Raw genomic sequence first — 25,632 nt, forward strand, 5'->3', positions numbered from 1 at the left:
TAAAACAAAGAAACTCAATAGAACCCATTAAAAAAGGTCAAACACCCACCGTGCAGGAAAAAAATTCAAATTGTGCAAATAAAAGTGAGCAGAACTGGAGTTCACAAAAGAGTGTCCACAGACATGAAGCTAGTAGCCGATCCAGTGGCCCATTAGCTGCAGTTCACAGCCTCAGTTCAGTGCAGAGACGAGTAAACCTCGTGGAGCAGCGAGCTGAACCACCTTGCCTTCAGCCCCAACACCCTGACCCTTTTTAATCTGGCCCGGTGCCATCATCCAAAACTTCAATCATTCCTCGCTCTCAGACCCAGGCCCCACTGCTTCGATATGCTCTCAGGCCCAGGCCCCACAGCCTCGATTCGGCCTACGTCCAACCTTTCCAATTTGGCCTGTTTTACATTTCAAATGTTTTGCATGAAGGCATTCCAGTGAAGAATTTTTGGGCCATTTTGTTACATGCTGTTTTATACTTCATGAACACAAAACAATTAACTATAGTTTCAATTTCTATAATCACCTACTTAACTTTAACTTTTTGAAAATAGTCATGTAAATTCACAGAATTATACATTTACAATGGTAGTACATTCCAGCTAATAGAAACTCGTTGAGTATTTAATACTGGCATTTGTTCCAAAAGCCTCTGATTACAGTCAACATAAACCCCCTTTGTTCTGGTGTTGAACGACTGCTAAAAGGTTTAGTGAATAAACAGGCCTGTCCAAATTGTGCATTAAGTGACAGGGCTATGTCTGTTACGCTGTGATAATACCTGGAACATTAACCTGTTGTCTTTCCCTGTATAGTTTAATGGGACAGACTCAGAAAGTACCACACCTAGTGATTGACTCCACAGCCACAAATGATCAGTTAAAAGTGATCCCTCTGCTCCTCCACACTACCAAGTATCCTGCCATTTACTTTGTACTCTGCCTTGGAGTTTTTCCTTCCAAAGTGTACCAAAGTGACAAGCAATTTGGAATAAACCAGGACCCATAATTGATGTAATATCATAATGTAGTGAAAACTGCAACATGTAAGCAAAGCAAAATTGTGGGAATGCACTGAAATGCTGGATGCGCTGTACTTACTTACAAAGTAAACAGCATTATAAAAACAGTTTACAGTGGAAATGGACAAAGCATCGAAGAGTCCTGACAAAGGGTCTGGGCCTGAAACGTCGACAGTGTTTCTCCCTGTAGATGCCGCCTGGCCTGCTGTATTCCACCAGCATTTCGTGTGCGTTGCTTCTAAGATGGTGTGAAGTTTTTGTTTTAATGGCCCTATTGTGCATTCCAGGAGGGAGCTTTTGGAAAAGGCAGTTTTCAAGGTAGGTAGTGTCAGCAATAGTATTTTCAGCATTTCTGTGTCCTGGACACATAAAAGTCCTACAGTGATAATAGACTAGCTAATGACCTTATAGGTTGCTGTAGTTTTCATCCATCTATATTGTGAAAAGATACTGTACCAAATCGGACAGTAATGTCTAGCACATTTTGTACTTGAGAAAAATTGTTCCTGATTGCCCACCCTATTTGCGTTTTTCATAACTTTATAAATGTATATCCAGCAAAAACAAGCTGAAAAGGACATGGCCATCGACTCTGAACACACCAAAGCACAGTCTGTTTCAATAACACAGATTCTCTCCCTGCACAGAGTCTGGGGAGATCCAATAAGTACATCCAGCATTTCTGTGTGCTCCCACAGTTTTGCTTTGCTTCAAAGTTACGATTCACCAAGTAGTGATATTATATCAGTACTCATTATTGCACATGAATGTAAGGAGAACAAAATAATTATTACTCTGGATCCAATGCAGCACAAAAGGTTAAGTACACAGTATTAACAATAAAAACATAATAAATATAAATAGATAAGATAGCTTATATACAGAGATTGATTGCACATAAGGCAACTGAAGGGAAATAATAGTGTGCGTTGCTTGAATTTCTAGCATCTGCAGATTTCTTCGTGTTTGTGAGTCGTGGAATTAGCGGGTGGAGGTGTTGATCAGTCTTACTCCTTGGGAAAAGTAGCTGATTTTAATCTGGTGGTCCTGGCATGGATGCTGTGTGCTTCCTCCCTGATGAACTGATGAAAACTACTTCATTTTTTGCTCTCATTTTGCAACCCTTAATTACTTTCTAATTTCTTTTTGTAACTGATGGATTTTTATGCGCTGCACCATACTGCTGCCACAAAACAACACATCCCATGACATGTGTCAGTGATAATAAACTTGATTCTGATTCTGATTGAGACTTTATACCACTGGCAGAGCACCAGGATTGAGAACTAGTAACTAACCAAATCTCTCAGCAAGATATCTTTGCCACAACTCCATATCTGGCTACTCCTGTGACTTCTGACTCCGTATTGCCCATGTCCCAATAACTTCAGTTCACTGACTGGTTCTTAGTTTGGCTTTTCCCCCTCAGAAATTGCTTGGCCCGTTACTTCTCCCTGTCCGTCTGAAATCTGAACACAGCATGAACATCACTTCACTTTTTGCATAACTTTTTTTTTAATGTTTTTTTGTATCTATCCTTTTTGTAATTTAAAGTAATATTTTAGCTTGCACTGTACTGCTTGCCCTAAAACAATAAGTTTCGTGATATATGTCAGTGGTAATAAAGCTGATTCTGAACTTTTCACACACACAGGGAAGCTGGTAACTGAATTCAGCCAGAGGCAGGACTAGTAACATTTAAAAGGTACCTGTACAGGTGTTTGAATGACATAGAGGGATAGGGGATTGAGATAGGCAAATGGACCCAATATAGATAGTTATGATGCTTGGCATAGACGTCTAAGAGCCTTTTTTTGGGTTATTTTTGAGTCTATAATTTGTATTGTTTCCAGATGGAAGTGTAGAACCTGAGGGGCAACCCCAGTGTATCCTCTGTGTTCTGCTTGGGTACGTCACTGACGTTGCCAACGCAATCTCGTTGCCATGGAGGTGGTGCGTTCGTCCCGTCTGGCGCTGATACGGCGCCACGCCCCGCCCCGCCCCTGCATGGTGACGGTGGGAAACCCGTTTACTGCTGCCGCTGGCGGACTGGACGGAACCGGCGCCATTTTGTTGTCGCTCTTTGGTTGTCGAGGCCGCTTCATGTGTCTGTGACAGGGAGGGAAAAATCTATTTACACTCGCGCGCACAGCACAACATTTGTCTCATTTAAACAAGAAATATTTTCTCCGTCCTGTTAAACAGCTTCTTTGCCTCGCAGATTCGTTTTTATTACAAAATAATACATTTAAAAGTCGCGAGCGAGGCCTAAGGGCGGAAGACGATCCGGAGTAGCAAGGCCTGAAGTCGACATATTGAGTAAAGAATCGCAGTGAGGCCAAGGAGAGAGAGAAAGGACTTCTGGATTCGCCGTAGTCAATAATTTTTAAATTTTAAGGTAAATATCGTTCCTTTTCCTGCTCCCGCACGCATCTTTTTTAAATCGCTGACCTTCGTCTGAGGCCGCGTGTTGTGGTAACGGCGCTGAACAGGCCCAGCCTCGAGGAAATGACACGTTAATTATTCTTTTTAATCTTTTTTTAAAAGAAGAGGGCGTTAAATCTCCATCCTCTAGATTTAAACCACAAGCCCATGGAGTCTCACAGCGACGATTTTTCTTTTTAGCGAGTTTTTTTTAATTATCTTTGCTACCGTCGAAGTTAAGCCTGGGGTGGGAGTTCGCTACGTTTCGCAATAAGCTGTTTATTACCCTTAAGTGAGTTAAATCTTCAGTTTTCGGTTTCCCCAAGTTTAAAATCCCATGAGGTGTTCACCTCATTTTCCTAGCAGATTTAAGTACTGTGTTAATTCATACTCTTTTTAAAAGTTATTGGCTAAATCCATTTTGGATGCCACATAAATACTTCAATGCACGAAATTATTGGGTTGTGTAACCTTGTTCGAAATAGAGGTGGAACTGTAATTATTGTAAAATAAGGAAGTCGAAATTATTAAGAAGGGAAGTAGGCTCTATGCAGTGATAGGTTTATTTGTGTGATGGCACATGATTTGAAGATCTGATTATCAGTTTTGAGTGGAGAATTTTTAGCTCCCCCTTTCTTGAACAGGGTTCTGGGGACATGGGTTGCAGTGGTGTAAAGGTTATTACTAAATAATGTTAAGGAAAATATGTAAGTTTTAAAAGATAATTTAAACAACTTCAAGTCTTCATGCGTGATAGTTGGCTGGAAAAGTTCTCACCTAATTTAAGTGTAGAGTTTAAAATAGTAGGTTCAGGTCTTCCTAACTATCCAACTATTGAAGATTGACTGCTGTTTGGTATGAGTTACTGATTTGAGGTTGCACATAGTTTCATTATTCTATGTGGAGAGCAACAAGCAATTTCATATATCATTTGTTTGTATGTTCTCAAGTTACACATCAGTTCCAAGGTGCCTTAAAATAGACACGTTTCTACGTGTCTGCATTCATGTTGTCACAATATTCAGTTAATTGTAGGTGTATAAAAGTTCTGAGCTTTTCTGGTTCCCTTAAATTTTAGCTGCCTTGTGTGAATGGTTTATTTTGACCATTGAAAGTATTTAAATGGGTATTGATTAACCATTCAAACCCTATTTGCTCTTAAACAGTAAAAATACTGGTTGAGGCATGAATATTTTGAAAACAGTTTTTACTATTTTTAGGTGATTAAATTTGAATAGCTTGTTTACTTTCAAACCTTCTGTAGGCTAAAGTAATATGAGAGAAGATAGTTCTATTTTGCTAACATCAACTTATTTCTTGGTATTTTCTCTATCTCATGCCCTTTGACTCAGATGACTGTAGATGGGCCATTCCCACCTCTGAAGATCAGGTGTAGAAGCCATCCAAATCTGTCTTTCAACAGTTTATTTCAGGAGAACATAGATTTCCCACAAGAACAAAGCTGGAGCTTGTTTCTAATAAAGTTCCTTTCATGCACTTTTTGTCAAAGATACTGTATCAAGGAATAGTTCCTCAAGCCTGTTCTATTTTGCCCTCAGGTGAAGGAATTTAGCTCAGCTTTTGCCTCATTTCTCTTGACGTGCCTACTCAGTGTTTAATGGTGTTGAATTCTCATCACCATTCATATCAGTGCCCTTAAATCTGCATCTAGATTTAATCCTGATGTAACTAATTATGCCCTCTTGTTGCACATCCTTCCTCTGGGCATATTTTTCAAAAATCTTCACTATTAAATGCTTTTATTTTAAAAAATCTAGGAAAATTCATTTATTTAAGTCAACAGGTTGCAATAAATGATAGAAGTATTTGATATTTAACCATTTTAATTAATGCTACTATTCTGATACTTCAGCAGTTTAGTTTCTTTTCAAAGGTTTGCCGCTGGTTAGATTCCTGGGGCTGGGTCTCTCTATGAATCCACACATCGATGCAGTCTGTCAACCCTTTTGAAAAGACACTGCATTCTTTTAAATTATTTTTCATTGAAAACTTGCTTTATCCTTCACTATGACACTTGCTATTATAAAATATAATTTGAACTTTTCTCCAATCCTCGTCTCTTCCGCATGTTATGCTTATTCACTTGCAGTGCTTACATTTCATTGCAGTTTTGCTGGTATCTCAGTTTATACAAAACTCAATTTCTGCATTGTACATTGATTTTAGACAACTGGAAGTTTTGCATGTTGCATTCCCATTATCTTACTCCTCCATCTCTTCCCTCTCAACCTGTTAAAAATGATTAGTGTTGCTCTCAATTCCATACCCTTCAATTTTGTCCTGTACTACTTTAAATACATACTACAAGCTAATGAGAACACCTCCAGATCTAATATACATATCTTGGAAATAATTCCACTTTATACTGAATTCAAAGTTCTAAAAACTATTTGGATTCTCTTCAAGTCCCTTCTTAAAAAAAATTAATGACACTTCTGAATTACTTTATAAGCTTTAATAGATCATGACTACACACTTCACAATTTTGCTCCATTTTGGTACTACAGGATGAAAGCCATCAGATTTTGTAGTTTTTACTTGTGTCTTTTAATTTTTTCTTGTACTATGTGTGCTTTAACTTTTTTCTGTAATTAGATGACTATGTTTGCACTTTCCTTTGGCTTGACTTTAAGACGGCTTTAATTTTGCTCTCTGTACCATGAAATATGTTACATATGTCAGCTATTTCTATATTGCTGATTGCTAATGTTCATGTATCTCTCTTTAATGGCCCCATGTTCCTCTTTTCTATCAACACACACAAAATGCTGGTGGAACACAGCAGGAGAGGACAGAGGAGAGTGGACAGAGGGTGCTGCCTGGCCTGCTGTGTTCCACCAGGATTTTGTGTGTTTGAATTTCCAGCATCTGCAGATTTCCTCGTGTTCCTCTTTTCTATTACTCGACTAACAGTTTTTCTTTGAGATCATTTGCTAGTTTGGTTAAAAATTCCTCTTGGGCAACCCTCTACCCTAAAAATGCTCCCTACTGGATTTTTGCTTTTTCTTAAATTGGAAGTTAATTGAATACAGCTTCTAATCTCACTAGTTAACCCATTACTACACAATTGTCACCATAATCTTATGGGGATGTACTGGTTTTGAATCGTACCAAGAACAATGTTACCGTTGTTGCTCCTGCTAAATATGTGCTCATGCTAATAGGCTTTTCTTTTTGATAGATTTTGGGTAAATTAACAAACTTGTCAGATGGAAAAGCTAACCAAATAGATCCATTAAATTGGTCAGGTAAAATTTACTTTTATTTCTGTTTGTAATTTTTGACTGGATTGAGGCTGACTAATTCTGGACACGATATTGAGAAACAGACCCAAAAAATCATTGTGTTTGAGGAAAATAATTTGTGAACTATAACTTTCCATTTTTCTGTCTTCAGAAATTAGTTGTCTCATCCGTGATGCGAACAGTCTGATGTCTTTGAAGAATATTTAACAAGGCACAAGTGCTTTATCAGCATATTTGGACAAATTCTAATAGTAGGATTGTCTCATTTCATATTGAAGTTTGAATGCTTGTAAGGTGTAGTTTATTTGTACGGTGCAACATGACGTTGAAGTTCCCTGGTGTCACTTTTTATCCATGATGTCTTAAATGAGTTGATTGTGCTAATTGGAACTTTTGTGGTGGGGATGAGGGAGGGGGTGGTTTTATTGCTGCATTCAGTATTTGAACTTTTCCAGAACAAGGAAGTTGTTGTGAGTTAGATCCATCACTCTTTGGGTTTAATGATCCAGTATTAATGACCAATGAGAGTGAAATGTCAGTATAATTTACTCTGAATGTCAGCACATGCATCGAAAGAAACACAATTGTATGATTTGGATTTTAAAAGACTGACAATGAAAATTACATTGGGCTATATAAGCATATAAAAGTATAAATCACATAAATAGTCTAGGATGGAATTCAACTGCTGTCTCTAGGGAATGCACATAATAGATGATTGCTCCCAAAGTTGTGGAATTAGAATTTGAATAGACGGTACCTGGCTTGTTCAAAAGTCCTATGCAGTTTATAATGGAATTTAATTTAATGGAGAGTGGGTTTTCCAGTACCACTTGCCAAAGAAAGCTTCATTCGAAGAGTAGACTCTAAGTACCATGAGTTACATTGGAAAATGTGATGGTATATATTTTGTTTGTATATATTTTGTTAAAATTTCATTAAGGATTGTTCATTATGCATGTAGACCCATCATTTATCTCAGGATATCATTATGAAACAGTTCCTTTTGTTTGAAAAGATCAATGCTGTAAAGGTGCCTGGTCCAGCATTGGTGATTTTGTTTTCCCGTTTTAGAAGGCAGTATTTTCAGTATTTAAACTTCACAGAGGACTATGTTTCCTTACTATTGTACATTGATCTCTTTTTGTGTTTTTTTTTGAAAAGTATCAAATGGCAAAGTAGAATAAGCATTCTACACATTAATCATTAAATGAAAGAATTGGAGGTTGAATAACCATTTAAAGGATTTCATGTTAATAAGATTGCGATTATTTTTATTTCAGGTTAAAGTCGGCCTGAGACAAATTACATGAAATGGGCATTTTCTCATTTAATTTTAATAATAAAAAGTAGCCACTAAAATTTCAGTGCAAATACAACTTTTGCCACAGTCCTTTTAACAGTGCTTGTTACCATCAGTGAAACATGAGTATACAACCAGGGTAAGTGGCCAATTCAACATCACATAACAAATGTAACATCTAACTTCATAACCTGAAGAAAGCTTGCGTATTAAATTTTCACTATGATTTATAGCTTCAATACATTTTTTCACGTTTTGAGGATATAATGCTGTTGGTCCTGACTTTACAGCAAAGCCTAAGCTTGCCTGAATGCATCACAATGCATTATGAAAAGAAATTTAAACAAAAAATAGTTAGATTTTTGCAGAAATTTTAGTCGCATTTAGTGTGGTGTTGAATGTGCTCTAGGAAACTTTGCTTTAGTGGATTTAAAATACTACTATCCCTCAACTTTGAATTTAAAGCAAAACCAGCAGATGTCATAGAGGCATAGAAAAGTACAGCACAGAAACGGCCCCTTCTAGTCCATGCCAAAAGCATTTAAACTGCCTACTCCTGTCGATCTGCCCTCCATACCCTTACCATCCATGTGTTCTGTCTAACCTTCTCTTAAACATTGAAGTCAAGCTTGCATGCACCACTTGCGCTGGCAGTTCAATTTGCACTCTCATGATCCTCTGAGTGACGAAGTTTCCTCTCATGTTTGCCTTTACAGGGCTGTAAAAATAGATTTTTAAAAATTCTTTAGTAATCCACTGTTCTCAGTGAAAAGATCATTGTATCCATCTTAGATTAATACAGTTCATTAAAAGTAGCTGCCATTGATATAATGCTTTACATGTCATTGTAGCAGCTAATTTCCACAGAACAAGTTCCCACAAATGATAATTCCTACTAATAACTGGAGATATTCAGCAGCACACAGCATTTATTGCGAGAGGAAGTTTTAAAATTTTGGATGAATGGCACTTTGCCTTTTATTGGTGAAGTGTTTTAGTGATCATTGTATTATAAATGTTGCCAGCATGGAAGGTTAGTTTCTTCAGATTTTAAAATTGTAGCATGGAATCCTACACTGTACTTTAGGGAGATGATGGAACCCTGTACAAAACTTGGTATCATTAACACAATATCACTCGTATCAATGTTCCATTGGAGTGTCAGCATAGATCTTTGTGTGCAAGTCCCTGGAGTGGTATTTGAGCCCCACACCTTCAACTCAGGTGAGGATGCTACCCACTGGGCCGCAGCTTACACGATGTAAATTCAATTATATTTACTTAAACTTTTCCTGACATTGTTTAAAATGTAATTTAACTTAAAACTATATATGGCTTAGAATGTTCTCATATCGCTGAACGTGCCTGCATTCTTGTGCCATGTATGATGTTTTTATTTGTGACTTTTACAGTTATTATCTGAAAGCTGCTTCTCCTGAGATCCTAAGGACACCATTGGAATCATCTGTGTAGACTGGATACTTATTAAACCATTCATCTAAAGTTTTAATTACAATCTGTATTGAATTTGCATTTTATAAATAACTCTGCTGTTTTCAGTCTTTTTCCCCAAATTTAATTATCTCAGTTTACCATTTTGGGGGTGGGAGTGTGGGGAGGCATGTGGTGGAGATAGTGTGCAGTATGTATTTGCAGAATCTTCAGAACAGTAAGTGCTGCTGCTAAGTTTGAAGTTCAGCCAATTGCTCATTTAATCATGTTCAAAGTTCAAAATAAATTTATTATCGAAAGTATAGCAAAACTTGAGATTCATTTTATTAACAAAAAGTAAATTTACTATTTATTCTGAGACAGATATATCTTTTTTTAATACAATTGAATGGGAAAAGGGTTTGTAATTCATGCATCCCTTTTATCTCTTACCAACAATTATTCATAATTTTAGGAAAAAAATTATGAGCAGTTAACAAAAATTGGTTAGAATTTGGAAATGAAGCAAAATGCACAAGTATTGTTTAGTAATTTCTACTGTAGCCTTCCAGTGATTGCCGTGATTTTATTTGGTTCAAAATTGCTTCCAAATTCTTAATTGTTTCTGCTTTTCTTTGTATGTTTTTCAGGTGGCAGTCAGGAAACATGGCAGATGACTTGGATATTGAAGCAATGTTGGAGGCACCATACAGAAAGGAGGTGAGGAACATTGGCACCCACACAGGTCATAACTACACAGCAACATAGCACCATTTATGAAACTACTGCTGTGCTATACTCATTGAATATCACAGTTCCATAACCCTTTCATTTTAATATTTACTGCATATAGAATACAGATATTTCACTACATTTAAGTAAAGTTTTTCTTTACTGTTGAGCTGGTTCTGCAACTAGAAATGAGATCTTTTTTTTGCAGTAGTTTCGATTAGAGTGATGAATAAATGCCCATCTATCTCTTTTTGTAGACTTGCCTAGTGATATCACATCTCTACTACCATGAATACAGCTTTGATTCCAGTCTGAACTATCAAACAATAAGGTAGTAATTGCGTGAAGTATCGCTGTTCTGTGGTACCCTGGGTAAAAACCCAAAGCCCAAGAAAAGATGGCCTATTCTTTGGTATAGCAACAAGGTGAAAGTATGGTTTTAAACAGTAAACGTATTGCATTGTAGTATCAAAGAGTAGATGAATTGTAAACAACAACAAAAAATCCATTATTTAGAGCTTTTAGAAGACAAACTAATATTCTGCATGCAAAAGTTTCACAGAGCCTAAACGTAAACTATATTGATCTGTTAAATTTTACTTTCACTGTATGTAATGCATTTATACTATTGATAGAATAAAGTTCTACAAAGAAACAAGGCCCTGTTTACACAGAGAAATCAAGATTCATGATTGAAAGCTACAAGTGACTGGTTTTGCAGTCTCATGCAGGCTGGGCTTAGGATGTTCAAGTGGTGGGCCTCTGAGTAACTGCAGTTACTTGTTATTTGAAGTAGTTGATCTAGTATGTGAATTCAGTTAATTGTCCAGAAGACATACGCTTATGTGTTTGTTCCAAATTATTTTGGCGTTCCCGACATCTAATCACTCCATTTCTACATTGAAACTCTCTGGAGATCAGCTGTTGAGTTTTGAATAACATGCAGAGACATGGAGGATTTATCCCTAATGCAAACAAAGCAGAATGTAGTTAAACTACAATTTTACATCATTAATTTTAATTAAATTTGAAATAAATCAGTAAATTAATCGAATTGTTATGCAGTCTCTGCTCTGGTTATTAGGGCAGGGAACATAATGACAAAAATACACATTATGGCAGCCAGGCTCTTTGTTGCCTGTTCATTTTGTAGATTTTAAATTACAGCCTGTGAAAGTCTACAAAAATTAGCTCTAACTTGAGACTTGAAGGTAAATTTTAGGCATTCTTTGTGAGAAGGTAGTGCGTTTGTATCAACCGATTGGTATTTTGTTGAACGAAACAGGATAAATGTAGATGCACATGAGAAGTGTATCTGGAACAGACTCTACAAACTGCAGAACAATTCAAAACGTCTTTCATCTGTTCTAACACAACATTTTGTTTTGACTAGCTCAAGGCTTGACGGTCCTTCTGCAAATTGATAACTTTGCTATGTAGTATACTTTTTATGTTGCACGACACAGGCACAGTGGTGAGGGAGGAACCTTTCTAAATCTAAAATTAAAATGTTCTGCCCATTTACTTTGTTTTGCTGTAAGCATCTGAGTAAATTTTTTTTAGTACAGTCATTAAAATATTTGCTTCCAGTGGAGCATGTATTATTTTAGTGAACTATTCAATTTTGTGAATGTTTTTCTGGGGCTGGGGAGGTTGGCTTCTGAAAGTATATTTTGCATATGATCACACTATGCCAGATATTAATGTTACCTTAAAAAAAAGTGGCAGATTATATCGTAAGCATTCAATTAAAATTACTACAAAATTTACAGTTTTTACCTGGAGCAACTGATGCCTGAGGAACATGTATTGGGACTGCAGATAATTTTTTAAAAAACACTTTCATATTGATATTTATTGGGGAAAATTTACTTTGTATTTATTAGTAAATCTTTATTGTGCACATGACTAAAAACATACATTTATACACCTCAAAGAGTTATATTTCTGTTAATGCATGTGAACTTCGTGCTTTTATAGGAGCTTTTATATTTTTAAAAGCGCTAGTATTGGGGGGGGGGAAATAATGTGATACGTCAAGCTTTGCCGCTGCAAAATAGTTGGATTGTGTTTGAATAGTGTTTCTTTCACTTTACCTGGTTTAATATGAATAATATTCCCTGTGTAAACAGGACCACATTTAGGGAATGATTAGGCTGAACTGCTGGATTATTGAAGACTTCAGATTTCTTGGGAATCGACATTACTAAGAGGTGTGATTCCCTGTTTGCTTCAGGGCGAGATGTGTGAGAGAGGTGACTTCAAGCTCTTACAGTCGCACCCTTCCAGCACAAATGGGCGAAGACGTGAGGAACAGGATTGATCGCAGGAACTCAACTGTGGCTCTCTGCTAACACAGCCACACATGTCTTAGGCATACTTGTAGCACTGGTACTGATCGATGTGTCAGTAGCAGCAAGATTTTCTTGTCTTCCTACCTTCCTAAATTCCTAATTTGTAAATTATGTAATTAATAAAATCTAATGTCAATAGAAGGGTCCATTTCAAAGAAACTTTAGAGTTTCTTGGAAGTAATAATTTTTTAAATGATTATGTTCTATATTTTCTTATTCCCTCTTCCCTTCCCCTCACGACTTGCAAAATGTTTCCCCTTCGTCATTCTGATGTTCTTCTGTCGACCTGCCTAGGATGAGAACAAATCGAGCAAAGCCAATGGACAAGAGGAACGTAGTAAAAAGTAAGTGAAGGAGTGCTATCAAAACATTTTAAAATATCAACTATGAAAGTTAGTGCTGTTTTGAAATAGTGGATTTGGTTTAATTGGGCCATCGGTTAATCAGGGTAGCTGCTCATTTGGAACAACTCTTAAAGAACAAAAGCAAATTGAGAAAATAGCTAGGGTTCCATTTGTTTATTTGGGACACAATGCTACTTAATTGGGGCAGGAGATTTTGCCAAACAATTTTTAACCAGTGTCAGTTGCGTGTTTGTGTTTTTTAAAAAAGAAAGTGATTTTTGTCACTAATAGCTTGGGTGAAGTAAATAGTAAGACCATTCAGAACTGTTTTCAAACTGCAGTTTCAAGCATTCAGGCTTGGAGATGCCAGAGTTGATTGAGAGTGAAAGTAAAACTATTTCACTTCTTCCAGTTAGAAACTACGAAGCATTTGAAGGTATTGACAATCATATTGAATGTTACAATGAAAATGAAGATTTTGAGGATGCATCTCAAAAGCATTGAAGGCAGTCCACTTTCTGTACTGACTTTGTTCGTTTACCGTCAATTAAAAGAACACAGCAACGTACACTGAGTGAATTCCTCTGTAGATAACTATTAAAGAACTAACACATTTTTATAGTACTGTGGTAGTACTCGTGTTTTCATTTTGATCTGTATTTGATTTAAATATATAATTTATTCAGTTAAGCAGTTTCTTATACATTTTTAACTATTTCCATGAAATTTCAGCTAATTGAGGCAGCTACTTTAATTAAGCTAAAAAGAACTGTGTCCCAATTAACTGGAATCCATTGTACTTTATTAGAGTGGGTGCTGATCAATTTGTATAATTCTGATCTTGTGCTTTAAAGAATTGATGATGTTTGTATTAGTTCCATCAGACCCTTGTAAAACCCTAAGCAAAGATAATGACTTCACTTTGCTGATCATGTAGTAGCAGAGAAATTAATTGATCAGTTTCCCAAGATCATCAGTGATCAAATATATCTGGCTGAATGGCTACATCATTATATGTGTGTTGAGCAAGTGTAAGGGAAAGACTGTTTACCAGTAGTTCATAAATTCAGAGTTGGTAATGATGGTGATCCCAATCCATTTCATTATGTATTCCAGCCACAAGCATTTTGGATAATAGGTACTCAACCTGTATTTTGTGTCTGCATATCTGCCCTCCACTTCCTTAAAGCAAAAATCACAAATATTATGTGGAACCCAGTGACTCATTATCAGCACAGATCAGTAATGGGCACAAAAAACAATGTTAGAAATGATGAGCAGGTCAGGTAGCATGTGTGGAGAGAAAAATGAGAGAATTTCTTCTTTAGGACTGAATTTATGTTGGGTAGATAGAAAAGAAGGGAATGTCTGCAATAGGGTGGAGCCCGTGATATGGTGAGGAGTGTCGCTGGTCACGTTGGGGAGTTCTACATAGGTGTGAATGAACTCGGAAAGATCTGAAAGGGGGAAGAATATACCCCTGAATGATGGAATTGGAAGGCACAAGATTAATGGCTAATTATTTCTGCAGCTACTCAGTTTCTAATATAGCGAGTCAGTTGATTACTCTTCCATGAGTTTTGTAGGAGACCAAAGGCAGAGGGCCAGGTGGAATGAAAAGTAAAGGGTCAGTCAACAGTTTGATTAAGGTTAGCTTTGCACAATGAATGTGGATATTTTGCAGAACTGCTTGCTTTCCCTGGACAAGTCTTGAATGGAGGATTCCTGCTTCCACACCAGTAGCTAATGAGGCTGATGTGGGAAATGCTGACCTATCCACAGTGCAAGGAGTGGCTGGATGGTATGGGTGATTGTTTTGTGGAAAAACGCTTCCCATTATAGGATTTCATATTCCCAGGAACTATGGGTTTGAGGTTTGTTAGATCACCCTGCTCTTCCCAGGAGTTTTGGCATTTCAAGGAAGCTTTTCAGTATAGCTGAGTCTTTTACTTTGCTTGTCTGGTTATTTTCCATTACTGCTCATTAGAGGACTTGTTTCTGGACTCTGCAGCATGCAAATGATGTGGCTGGCCCAGCGTAGTCAAATGATAACTTCTGGGAGGGCCCAGGCCATGGTTCACTTACACTTTCTGTGAATTTGGAGTATATTGTGGAAATTGGTCATTAAGTCTTTTCTTCACTTGACCAAATGTACTGATCAGTTTCACTGCCTTCACTTCCTAGTTTAAAGAAGAGCATGTTGTGAGTTAGGGAATGCGGTACCGTGTGATGTTCTGCAGTAGTTAGTATGTAGTTCTCCATGTTAGTATGGTATGCAGAAGTAAAAATTTGCTTTTTGTGCACACTTGTTCGGCTATGAAAACGCTTGATTAAACTTGCTGTCTACTTGTTTTTTTTAATGGGGTTTTAAAAAACCTCCAAAGCATTCAAGACAACAGGTGCCAATTTTGATTGCAATTTAATTTCAGGAAAAAGAAGAGCCGAAGTCGCAGTCACAGCCGTGAAAGGAAGAGAAGTAGAAGCAGAGAGCGTAGACGCAGCAAAGATCGAGAAAGGAGGCGAAGCAGGAGCAGAGAGAGAAAAAGCAGCAAGAGCAGAGACCATCGTCGCAGCCGAAGCAAGGACCGCCGGAGGGTAGAAAGAGGCCGTTACAGGAGTCCTTTGTATGTTCACTTTTTATAATAGCCTTGTTCTAAGTAAATGATTTGAAGTCTTGATACTGCATTTCAATCACTTTTCAATTACCAAGCACAAAGTACTGCAGCTTAATTACTAAATGATTTAATTTTAATAGAAATATGAATTCATATTTAGTATTTGATGTGGAAATTGTCCAGTACTTTAAAATAGTGGATTCTTATCCAACAATAGGGTGGGTGGAATTTTATAGATAATTTAGCATTTTGTATCATGGAAATTGCTATTTTAAATAATGAAAGCAAAACAACAAGTTATCATATCCATTCTACCTATACCCATGTTCTTACAATGTACATTTAAAGTGTAATTTAACATATGATGGGGACTTGGATTTGTCCTACCATTGACTCTCAAAATAATATTTCATACTATGGCATTATGTTTCGAGAAGATCAGATTTTTGTGCTATCTTTTAATTGCTTTGGTCATTAACCACGAAGGAAGCAATGTTGTTAGCTCATTTAAAGAGGTTGTATTGCAATATACATAGAGGGATTCATTACTGGTGTGCTGTGTACCTGATGCAAACTCTGCAAAAGTGGTTGGGTACTGCAGCAATGAAATGTTAGTGATCTCATTGCTACATGGTTTGGAGGGGTTGTGCAGTGCTGTCTATGGAGTCTGGGCTGAACAATGTAGCACCTCAATATAAAGATGTGTGACTCGGTCTAGCAGTGGTTGCTCTGTGCCTTGACAGAATTCCAGATGTAGTCTCTATCATCACTTCACTTTTAGCATTGTCTTCTTGTTTGGCTACATTCCCCACAATAGCAAGTTCTACTGCCAGCAACCATTGTTAAGTTTTAGTTGGTACTATTACAGCATCTAAGATTGTGAGAGCTATGGGGACAAACAAACAGGAATAGGCAGCTTTTGACTTATCAGCCTATCACAAATGGAGCAGCTGTTGCACTTCATTTGCTGGTCAAAGTGTCCCTTTGAACCATTAATGTCACTCAAAACCAGTTCTTCCAGATTGTCTTTATACCTCATTTCATTCTGATCTGTGCAGCATTAAGACTGTCATGAGTGCTAGTAGTGAGCAGAGATTCAGGCAGGTTCCTGATACAGAATGGTATGTAGCTGTTGGAGATTGGAATCCAGTACCAAATGTGCTATAATGTGTTGGTGCTCAAAGGACTATCAGTTTAATTGCACTGGATTTTAATGTATGGGAACAATTTTGGAATCAATGGTTCATTCCTAAGATTTCTAAACTAGCCTGCAAAACAGCACAGAAGGGATAGCTAATTGGGAACTTAGGACAAGTCAGATGGAGGTATGCATTTTAATCTTTCCCTGCCCTTCGTCCCAACTATTTTTAATATGGTACCAATAAGGGATACATTTTCAGTTTTGAGTAATTTTCTTAAAACTAAGATTATCTTGATTGTTTTTGGAACTGATTTCAGAGATGCCTTCCCTATTGAATTTACAAACAACACTCTTCCATTCTGATTGATCTGCCCACCTAAAGTTCTGCTCAAGAGTTGACAGCACGTTCCTGTGTTAGCTGCAAGATTGGTATTATAGATAATGCTTGCACAAATAGTAATAGTTTAATCTGACCTCCGTCAAAACAGTAGAATTGCTGATGCTTTAGAAGTGTGTACTTATGTAAATTCTTTCTACCATCTTTACCTGCTTAGTTGGGAGAAGCGACTTATGTAAGTATGTGTAGTGTTTTTTTCCAAAACCTAAGATTATACTCTGTTTAGACCTTTGGCTCTTTTAATCTTCAGTTTTTGAGAATGGGAAACATGGGATAGCAGCAGCATATTAACTTAGTAATCAGTTAACACATCTAACAAACCTTTCATGCAATAACTTCTATTGAAATCAATATGAAACTCCAAGAATAATATAGCTATAAACCTATAAAGTTCAAATATTAGAGTGCACACTGCATCCCATACTCACATTTTGATAGTAATTAAGGTTCTGTAATTTGTATTTTGCTGTTGTCCAAGAAAGTTTCAAGGATTAGACCCTAAAATGGTGAGGTGCATTAGATCTTTTAAAAAAAATTCTTCCCTTCCCAGACCAAACAATGGCATTTTGAAATCAACTTGATTCCTAGAAATAGCCCTTAGTTATTTAATCAGTTTCTGGAATGAAACTTATTTTGACATTTTTGCTTTTATTTACTGCCAAATATTTTTTTAAAAAGTAGTTCATTTGGATAAATACTTCCAATGCTTGGTGCAGTGTAGATGTGAAAAATTTTAGGTTCATCGGGTAGAAATGAAATTGTTTATAATGTGATTTAAGATTTAATGCAATGGAGGTTATTATCCCAAAATGGCTTTCCCTTGAAGGTGTTTATAGCAATTTGCTATCTTCAAACTTTTAATAACTTCACTGCAAATAATCTCTAGGATACACAGTGATAGAAATAAAATGAATTTTCCTCAGGTTTTGCATCATTTATTTCAACAAACCTGTATCTATCCCATCATTAATTTCTTTTGAGAATGAGTAGGCTGTGGGCATCTTTACCTTTTACTAAATGCTTATCAGTGTTAAATCCCACTTTCAGACATTCTAAAATCTATTTCATAAATTTTTTTTGAATCAAGCTTTTTCAATAAATTTCCTTTGCTCCATTGATTTTCATGCTTCCTTCCTCAAAATATTTGGATTGCATATCATACTTTGCATTTGCATTTCTATTGGTGGCCTTTGCATGTGTGTATGTATCTTACTGAAACGTAACTGCTTTTTGAATGATTTTCACTAGCATCTTTTTGAGTTTTTGTGGAGTTAATCCCAATAACCTATGTTGCTTTATTATTTAAATAAAACAGTTAATTGTATTAGTAATGATAACTATGGTTCTTAAAAACCAGGACTGAGATAGGATTGGGTGATCAGTCCTTGGTGCAAACAGTAGAAGGAAATAAAATCTTTCCACTGATAGCTAAAGTTAGAATTGCTGCATCCATTACAAAGATATTATAACTGTAATCAAACAAGCATTCAAGCTTGTCATTGGTGAACATGCAAGGCTTACTGATGCATCCCAGCCCTATTGAAAGCATTTTGGCTGATATATCTTGTAGCTATAATTGGCTTTGTCTCATTTTTTAATTCTAGTTCTGGTCCAAAATTCAGCAGTGGTAGCAGCAGCAGAGGGAAGATTGGCATGCAACCTGGTATCAAAATAAGGTGTGTTATTGAAGTAACTTGCATTTAACAGGAGCCCTACTTAAAATGAACAAAATGGTCCATTATTGTCTGTAATATAACACACAAAGATGCCCACCAATTTTTCATTTAAAAAAAAAACTCCCATTAATGTCTTTAATCAGGCTTTAATGTATTGTCCAGTCAAATGAGTGCTAGAAGTCTTTTTGGGGTTTTTACCACAAAATGTCACAGAATTTGTAGCCACTCATGCTCACCACTGGGCCGCATGAAGAAATCAGTTTCCTGATAAGAATTCAATTTAGAAATGAGATTAAATATGACTGAAACCTGACCTGACCACAGCTGCACTCCTGGTTTGAGTGCAAGAATTGTTTCCATACTGAAACCAAAGTGAAGAACTGTGCTGGGTCCAACATGGTGTAAGTTATTAAACAGGGTTCCCAAAGTAAGTGTGGGAAATCTGCGTCTTAGTGCACCATCGTTGTCTGCATAAAGCATCCATTATTTGTATATACTCCGTTGGAAAAAAAAAGCTGCTAACAGCATATTTTGGAATTCTTTTTTTTTTGCGTAGGAATAGCCCATGCTGAAAGTCTGCTGTCAACTAAAATAGCATATTTACAATTAGATGAGTAACTACTGATTTTTTTTAGGCTAAATGTGGACCAGTCATTAGGAAGTTTGTTAACCAAATGTACAATGGAATATATATTATTACCCAGCTTGTCCCATTGCCTGTAAAAATAAATAAATGTTGAATTGTCTTTGCACCTTCCTTTATCTTTTATCAATTAAATGCCAGTTTTATGTGTACAAATATTTTAATATAGAATTGAAATGCTGAAGCCTCTTACATAAGTGTAGTGTGTTACCTATAGAATTGACAATGAACATTATTTCACATTGTGTAGCACGTAGCCCCAAGAAAATTTAATTTCAATGATCTAGTGATAAATTTTACGTATACAAATGTGAATGTTAGTTGTACTATGTGATAGTGTAAAGTACACTGCAGTAATGTACCTGTGCTGAAATTGTCATTGTGTGTTTAGATCTAGTGGGCATTTCAATAGTTTTGTTTCCCAAAGCAATTAAACCAGTTCTTAAAGGATGGATCTGTTGCTTTCTCCAAAGATGCATATTAATTCTTGTATTCCTTTCCAATTTTGAAGTCGAAGGCGCTCTCGAAGCAGAAGCCCTCATAAGAAGGATAAAAGTCCAGTAAGGTAATGCTTCATTAATATAATTTGGATCAGTTGCAGTGTAAAAGTAGAGAAGCGGAAATCTAGCAGACATTTCAACATTTTTGTTTATCAAAGCAATTAAACCACATGCACAGAATGCTCTGCATTCAGTGCTATCACAGTTGATCCACTGTTTCAAAAATTCTTTGCTCTAGTTAGGACATCTGATACATCTAACGTCCAATATAGGGGTAATTAATAATCTGTAGTTTCTCCATTCTGATTTTCTTTTAAAAACAGTTATACGTACCACAACTAAGCATCTGGAAGACTTGTAGATGTTGGTTTTCATTTGAGTTTTGTTCAGCTTATCTTTGTTAGCAGCAGATATGCCAGCAGATAATTATTAAACAGTCGCTGTGAAAATTAAGGTGCAAGATCTTGTATTTGATTAATTTTGCTTTTGTAGTGTTAAGTATAAATTTAGTTTGTAATATTGTTAACTGTTAATCACAGAGAGCCAATTGATAACATTTCACCTGAAGAACGAGATGCCCGCACAGTCTTTTGTATGCAGCTAGCAGCACGAATTCGACCCAGAGACTTGGAGGAATTCTTTTCTTCTGTAGGAAAGGTAGGAATGATTTCTTTTAATAGTTTTTCAGTTGATTTTTTTTAATGTAATCTTACTAAAACCACATAGGCCTATGTCAGACATCAGTTTTCTTTTTAACTACAGCTGCTTTTTATTTGCAGTATATGGAATTTCGTTATTTGTGAAAATTATACATATGTATAGTTCTGTTACTCTGATTTATCTAAAAATGGGTTTTAAAAGTGTAAAATTAAAAATGATACATGGGTGTAGAACATAAAGGCAGAGGTGGATCATTATGTATTGCAATGTACTGCCTCAGCAAAACAACAAATTCCACGGCAAATGACAGTGATAGTAAACCTGATTCAGATTCTGGCTACAAAATAAGGATGTAGTTATTTAAAACTGAGATGTGCAGAAACCTGTTCAATGGACTGCATATCTTTGGAATTCTCAGTTGCAGAGCATGGTAGAAACTAACTCATTCTTCGAGTTTAGTTATTATTCAACCATACATGGATATAGCCAAATGAAACTGTTCCTTGGGGGCACATTAGCAACAGCACAAATAGCGCATATGGCTATGGTTTCTGGAAAAAAAGCCTGAAGAGAAAAGCAATAGCCCAAGTGTAAGTTCTCCTGGCACAGCTTGTTCTCCTACCAAGCAAATAACGGAGGGCAGCAGTGATGAGAGGGTCCAGCCCCCAACCCCACAGCCACCTCCAGTGACAGTAACAGATGGGTCAGAGGCACAATAACTGAGGCAGTGGTCTTGCAAATGACCAGTATTCTAGGTTAATAACTTCCGATAGGGTCTTGCAATCACCGTAAATATGTCATAGCCGGTCACTTGCACCTTTTTATTTCTTGGACTGCACATCATCATTACACAAATCCAGGCAACAACACAACAGTATGCATTATGTCCACTGTTATTGAGCATTAGGGTAAACCTGCAATGCTTGATGTTCTTAGTATCCAGCATTGTTGTGTGATTGTAAAGAAAAACAACAAAGGCACCTTTGATTGGACCTGGAATGGCTGCTACCTCCAAGCATACAGCCATCTTAACAGAGGCTAACGTGGCAATAGGTGAATATGTGAAAGATTGAGTAATTGAGACCCATGGGTAAAGTGCACAGAACAGGAGTTAAAGCCAGTATAGATCAGTCATGATCATATTGAATGGTTGAACTGGCTTGATGGGCTTGGTTGCCTGCTCCTTTCTTGTGTTTTGAGAGAACCTGAACTGAGAGCTGGGCTCTTCTGCCCATTTACCTGACTTATTGACCTTCCTCAGATTGGTCAAGGATATCTTGAGGACTTCATAGAATGCATCCGTGATGGTTTTCTTGAGCAGCATGTTAGTGAACCTACAAGGGAAAATACTATCTTAGATCTAGACCTGTGCAATGAGACAGGTAAGATTAATGATCTTGTAGGCAGGGATCCTCTTGGAAAGAGTGATCATAGTATGATTGAATTTCGCATTCAGATGGAGGATGAAATAGATCTAAAACTAGTGTATTATGCTTGAACAAGGGAGACTACAACAGGATGAGAGAGGAGTTGGCAAATGTGGATTGGGAGCACAGGCTACTTGGTAGGACAGTTGAGGAACAGTGGAATACTTTCAAAGAGATTTTTCACAGTGCTCAACAAAAGTATATTCCAGTCAAAAGTAAGGACAGTAAGTGTGGGGAGAGCCAGCCTTGGATAACTAAAGAAATAAAAGATAATATCAAATTAAAAGCTCATGTACAAAGTTGCAAAGAGTAGTGGGAGACTGGAGGATTGGGAAAACTTGAAAAAGCAGCAGAGTACAACTAAACAAGAAATAAGGAAAGGGAAGATAAGAGTGAAAGTAAATTAGCACAAAATATAAAAACAGATAGCAGAAGTTTTCATAAATACATAAAGCGGAAGAGGGTGGCTAAAGTCAACATGGGTCCCTTGGAAGATGAGAAGGGGAAATTGATAAGGAAATGGCTGAGGCCATTTTTGTGTTGGTCTTCACGGTGGAGGACGCGTCTAATGTGCCAAAGAAGGATGCTATGGAGGAAATGGGAGGTGAGGACCTCGATAAAATCACTGTCACTAAAGAGATAGCGATGAGCAAACTAGAAGGCCTGAAGGTAAATAAGTCCCCTGGTCCTGATGGGATGCATCCCAGGGTGCTGAAGGAATTGGTGGAGGTTATAGTAGACGCATTGGTAATCATTTATCAAAACTCTCTAGACTCTGGGCAGGTCGGGGCAGATTTGAAGACAGCAAGTGTCACACCACTTTTTAAAAAAGGATGTAGGCAAAAGACAGGCAACTATAGGTTATTTAGCTTAACATCTGTAGTTGAGAAACTGTCATTAAAGAAGATATACCGAAACATTCAGAAAGGAGTGGTTCCGTTAGACAGACGCAGCATGGATTCAGAAAGGGCAGATCCTGTTTGACAAACTTACTGGAGTTCTTTGAGGACATAATGAGTGCAGTGGATAGAGGGGAATGTAGATTGAGGGCAGTGACAGGTGGATGTCATATACTTAGATATTCCAGAAGGTGTTCGATATGGTGCCGCATGAGAGACTTATAAAAATACAGATGCATGGATAGTGGATTGGTTAACTGATAAAAGGCAGAGAGTTGGTATAAATGGGTGTTTCTCCAGTTGGCAGTCAGTGGTGAGTGGGGTGCTGCAGGGGTCGGTGCTGGGCCTGCAGCTGTTTACCATTTACGTTGATGATTTGGAAGAGGGACTGGGTGTGGCGTAGCAAAGTTTGCTGATGATGCTAAACTGAGTGGAAAAGCAAATTGTACAGAGGATATAGAGAGTCTGCAGAGGGATATAGATAGTTTAAGTGAGTGGGCAGAGGTCTGACAGATGGAACACAATGTTGGTAATTGCAAGATCATCCACTTTGGAAGGAATAATAGAAGAGCAGATTATTATTTAAATGGTGAAAGATTGCTGCATGCTGTTGTGCAGAGGGACTTGGGAGTGCTTGTGCATGTATCACAAAAAGTTGGCTTGCGGGTACAACAGATTATTAAGGCAAACAGAATGTTGGCCTTCATTGCTAGAGGGATTGAATTCAAGAGCAGGAAGGTCATGCTGCAACTACACAGTGTACTGCTGAGGCCGCATCTGGAGGACTGTGTGCAGTTCTGGTCTATATTGGCTTTGGAGGTAGTGCAGAGGAGGTTCACTAGTTTGATTCCGGGGATGAAGGGGTTAACCTATGAGGAGAGATTGAGTTGCCTGGGACTATACTCTCTGGTATTCAGAAGAATGAGAGGGGACCTTATAGAAACATACAGCATTTTGAAAGGGATAGATAAGATAGAAGTAGGAAAGTTGTTTCCATTGGTAGGTGAGATTAGAACTAGGGGACATTGCCTCAAGATTTAGGGGAGAAGATTTAGGAAGGAGATGAGGAGAAACTGTTCTTCCCAGAGAGTGTTGAATCTGTGGAGTTCTCTGCCCAGGGAAGCAGTTGAGGCTTCTTCACTAAATAATTTATGAAACATTTAGATAGGTTTTTACATAGTAAGGGAATTAGGTTTATGGGGGAAAGGCAGGTAGATGGAACTGAGTTTACAGACAGATCAGCCTTGATCTTATTGAATGGCAGGGCAGGCTCGATGGGCCGGATGGCCTACTCCTGCTCCTATTTCTTTTGTTTTTATTTTACATAATGACAACTGCAACTGATAGATGAAAAGACCTTTTTTATATTGAGTTTCTATTAGAAGTTACACCTTCGATTTTTCAAGATAGCACAGAACAGACCTTTTAGCCCACTGAGTCTATACCAACTATCAGCCCACCCAGCTACACTATCTGTATACAAAATGGGCAGTTTACACTGGCCAATTAACCCAAAGAAACATTGGCTTGCAGAGGAAACCTGCAGAGTTACAGGGACAATGTGCAAACTCCACTTGAACACCACCTAGGACCAGGATTGAAACTGGTTCTCTTGCTACTGTTTCACCCTGTAGTCATTGCACCTTAATCCTTGAGGATGAAATATGTGTGAGCCGTTGAGCTGAAGACCAACTACCTGTTGTAGATGAAGATATTTTTAAAAGTTTAGTTGCTAGTTTAACACATGCCCTGGAATGTTGGCACTGATAAGTTTATTTTTTTCCTGCAGGTTCGAGATGTAAGAATGATATCAGATAGGAACTCAAGGCGCTCAAAAGGAATTGCTTACGTAGAGTTTGTCGATGTGAGTTCTGTTCCACTGGCAATAGGTTTGACAGGACAGAAACTGCTTGGTGTGCCAATTATTGTGCAGGCTTCACAGGTGAGAGAAAATTATAAATATAATAAAATGTTCTATCAATATAATACGTGCTGTAAGTTCCACAACATTAATGAAATGTGTCTGCACTAATAATTTAATGTCATCCTCCGTCCCAAAGCAATATCCTTAACCATTATGCTTTAATCTCAAGCCTACTGAAATCTACTTAATTGGATAAAATAAGCATAATTTAGTGGCATTCCAATTTGCAAATTGAGTTGAAACTGAAGAATTTGAGGAGTTAAAATGTGAGATCAGTCTTGAGATGTGGATCAAAAGATAATCCTGCGTTGATGTTGCATTCTGCAACCTCAATTAGTCATATTTACTGATCAGTGGTACTTTTGAGCTCTTAAGATTAGTGCTTAAAACATGAAAAGATCTTTACTCAATTTGTTCAACATCCTCAGCTTCCTCAAACCTTTCAAAGTACATAAATCTCCTTTGCAGTTAAGGAATCAAAGAAGTAGATAGTACTGAAGAGTCAACCTGGCCTATTTTGTTCTTGCCGGTTACTTTCCTGAATAGCTGAATTGGTGTGCTTTTTATCAAAACCCCTGATACCTGATAATTTCATTATCCACAAATGTCACATCATTTATGGTAATGTTCCAGTTGTCTCGGTGATTTTTTTTATTAATAAAAGTACAATTCTGCAAATAAATGATTTTTATACATTCCTAGCAACACCAACAAAATGCTGGAGGAACTTGGGTCAGGCTGCATCTATGGAAAAGAGTACAGTCGACATTTCGCTGTACTGTTATTCCATAGATGCAGCCTGGTCTGAGTTCCTCCAGCATTTTGCGTGCTCCTTGAATTTCCAGCATCTACAGTTTTTCTCTTGTTTTATGCATTCCTATTTT

The 25,632-nt window shown here is 37.3% G+C and overlaps 1 protein-coding gene across 3 annotated transcripts in view; it reads left to right on the forward strand.

Moving 5' to 3' along the window:
• The first annotated feature begins 3,063 nt into the window (after window positions 1–3,063).
• The window catches only part of rbm39a (RNA binding motif protein 39a), a 38,741-nt gene continuing 16,172 nt past the window's right edge, over window positions 3,064–25,632 (forward strand). Inside the window, exons 1-9 of one of the 3 annotated variants that reach the window (XM_073062151.1) lie at window positions 3,064–3,410; window positions 10,087–10,156; window positions 12,817–12,866; window positions 15,296–15,490; window positions 17,177–17,194; window positions 18,624–18,695; window positions 19,850–19,903; window positions 20,378–20,495; window positions 24,614–24,766. In XM_073062151.1, the coding sequence (XP_072918252.1) occupies window positions 10,103–10,156; window positions 12,817–12,866; window positions 15,296–15,490; window positions 17,177–17,194; window positions 18,624–18,695; window positions 19,850–19,903; window positions 20,378–20,495; window positions 24,614–24,766 (714 nt within the window). In that variant the 5' untranslated portion in view covers window positions 3,064–3,410; window positions 10,087–10,102. Of the gene's footprint in view, window positions 3,411–7,121; window positions 8,145–10,086; window positions 10,157–12,816; window positions 12,867–15,295; window positions 15,491–17,176; window positions 17,195–18,623; window positions 18,696–19,849; window positions 19,904–20,377; window positions 20,496–24,613; window positions 24,767–25,632 lie in introns of those variants that run through there. The other 2 variants (XM_073062149.1, XM_073062150.1) reach the window with 2 other exon arrangements.

This window comes from Hemitrygon akajei, chromosome 11 (assembly GCF_048418815.1).
Source record: "Hemitrygon akajei chromosome 11, sHemAka1.3, whole genome shotgun sequence".
Lineage (NCBI taxonomy): Eukaryota > Metazoa > Chordata > Chondrichthyes > Myliobatiformes > Dasyatidae > Hemitrygon > Hemitrygon akajei.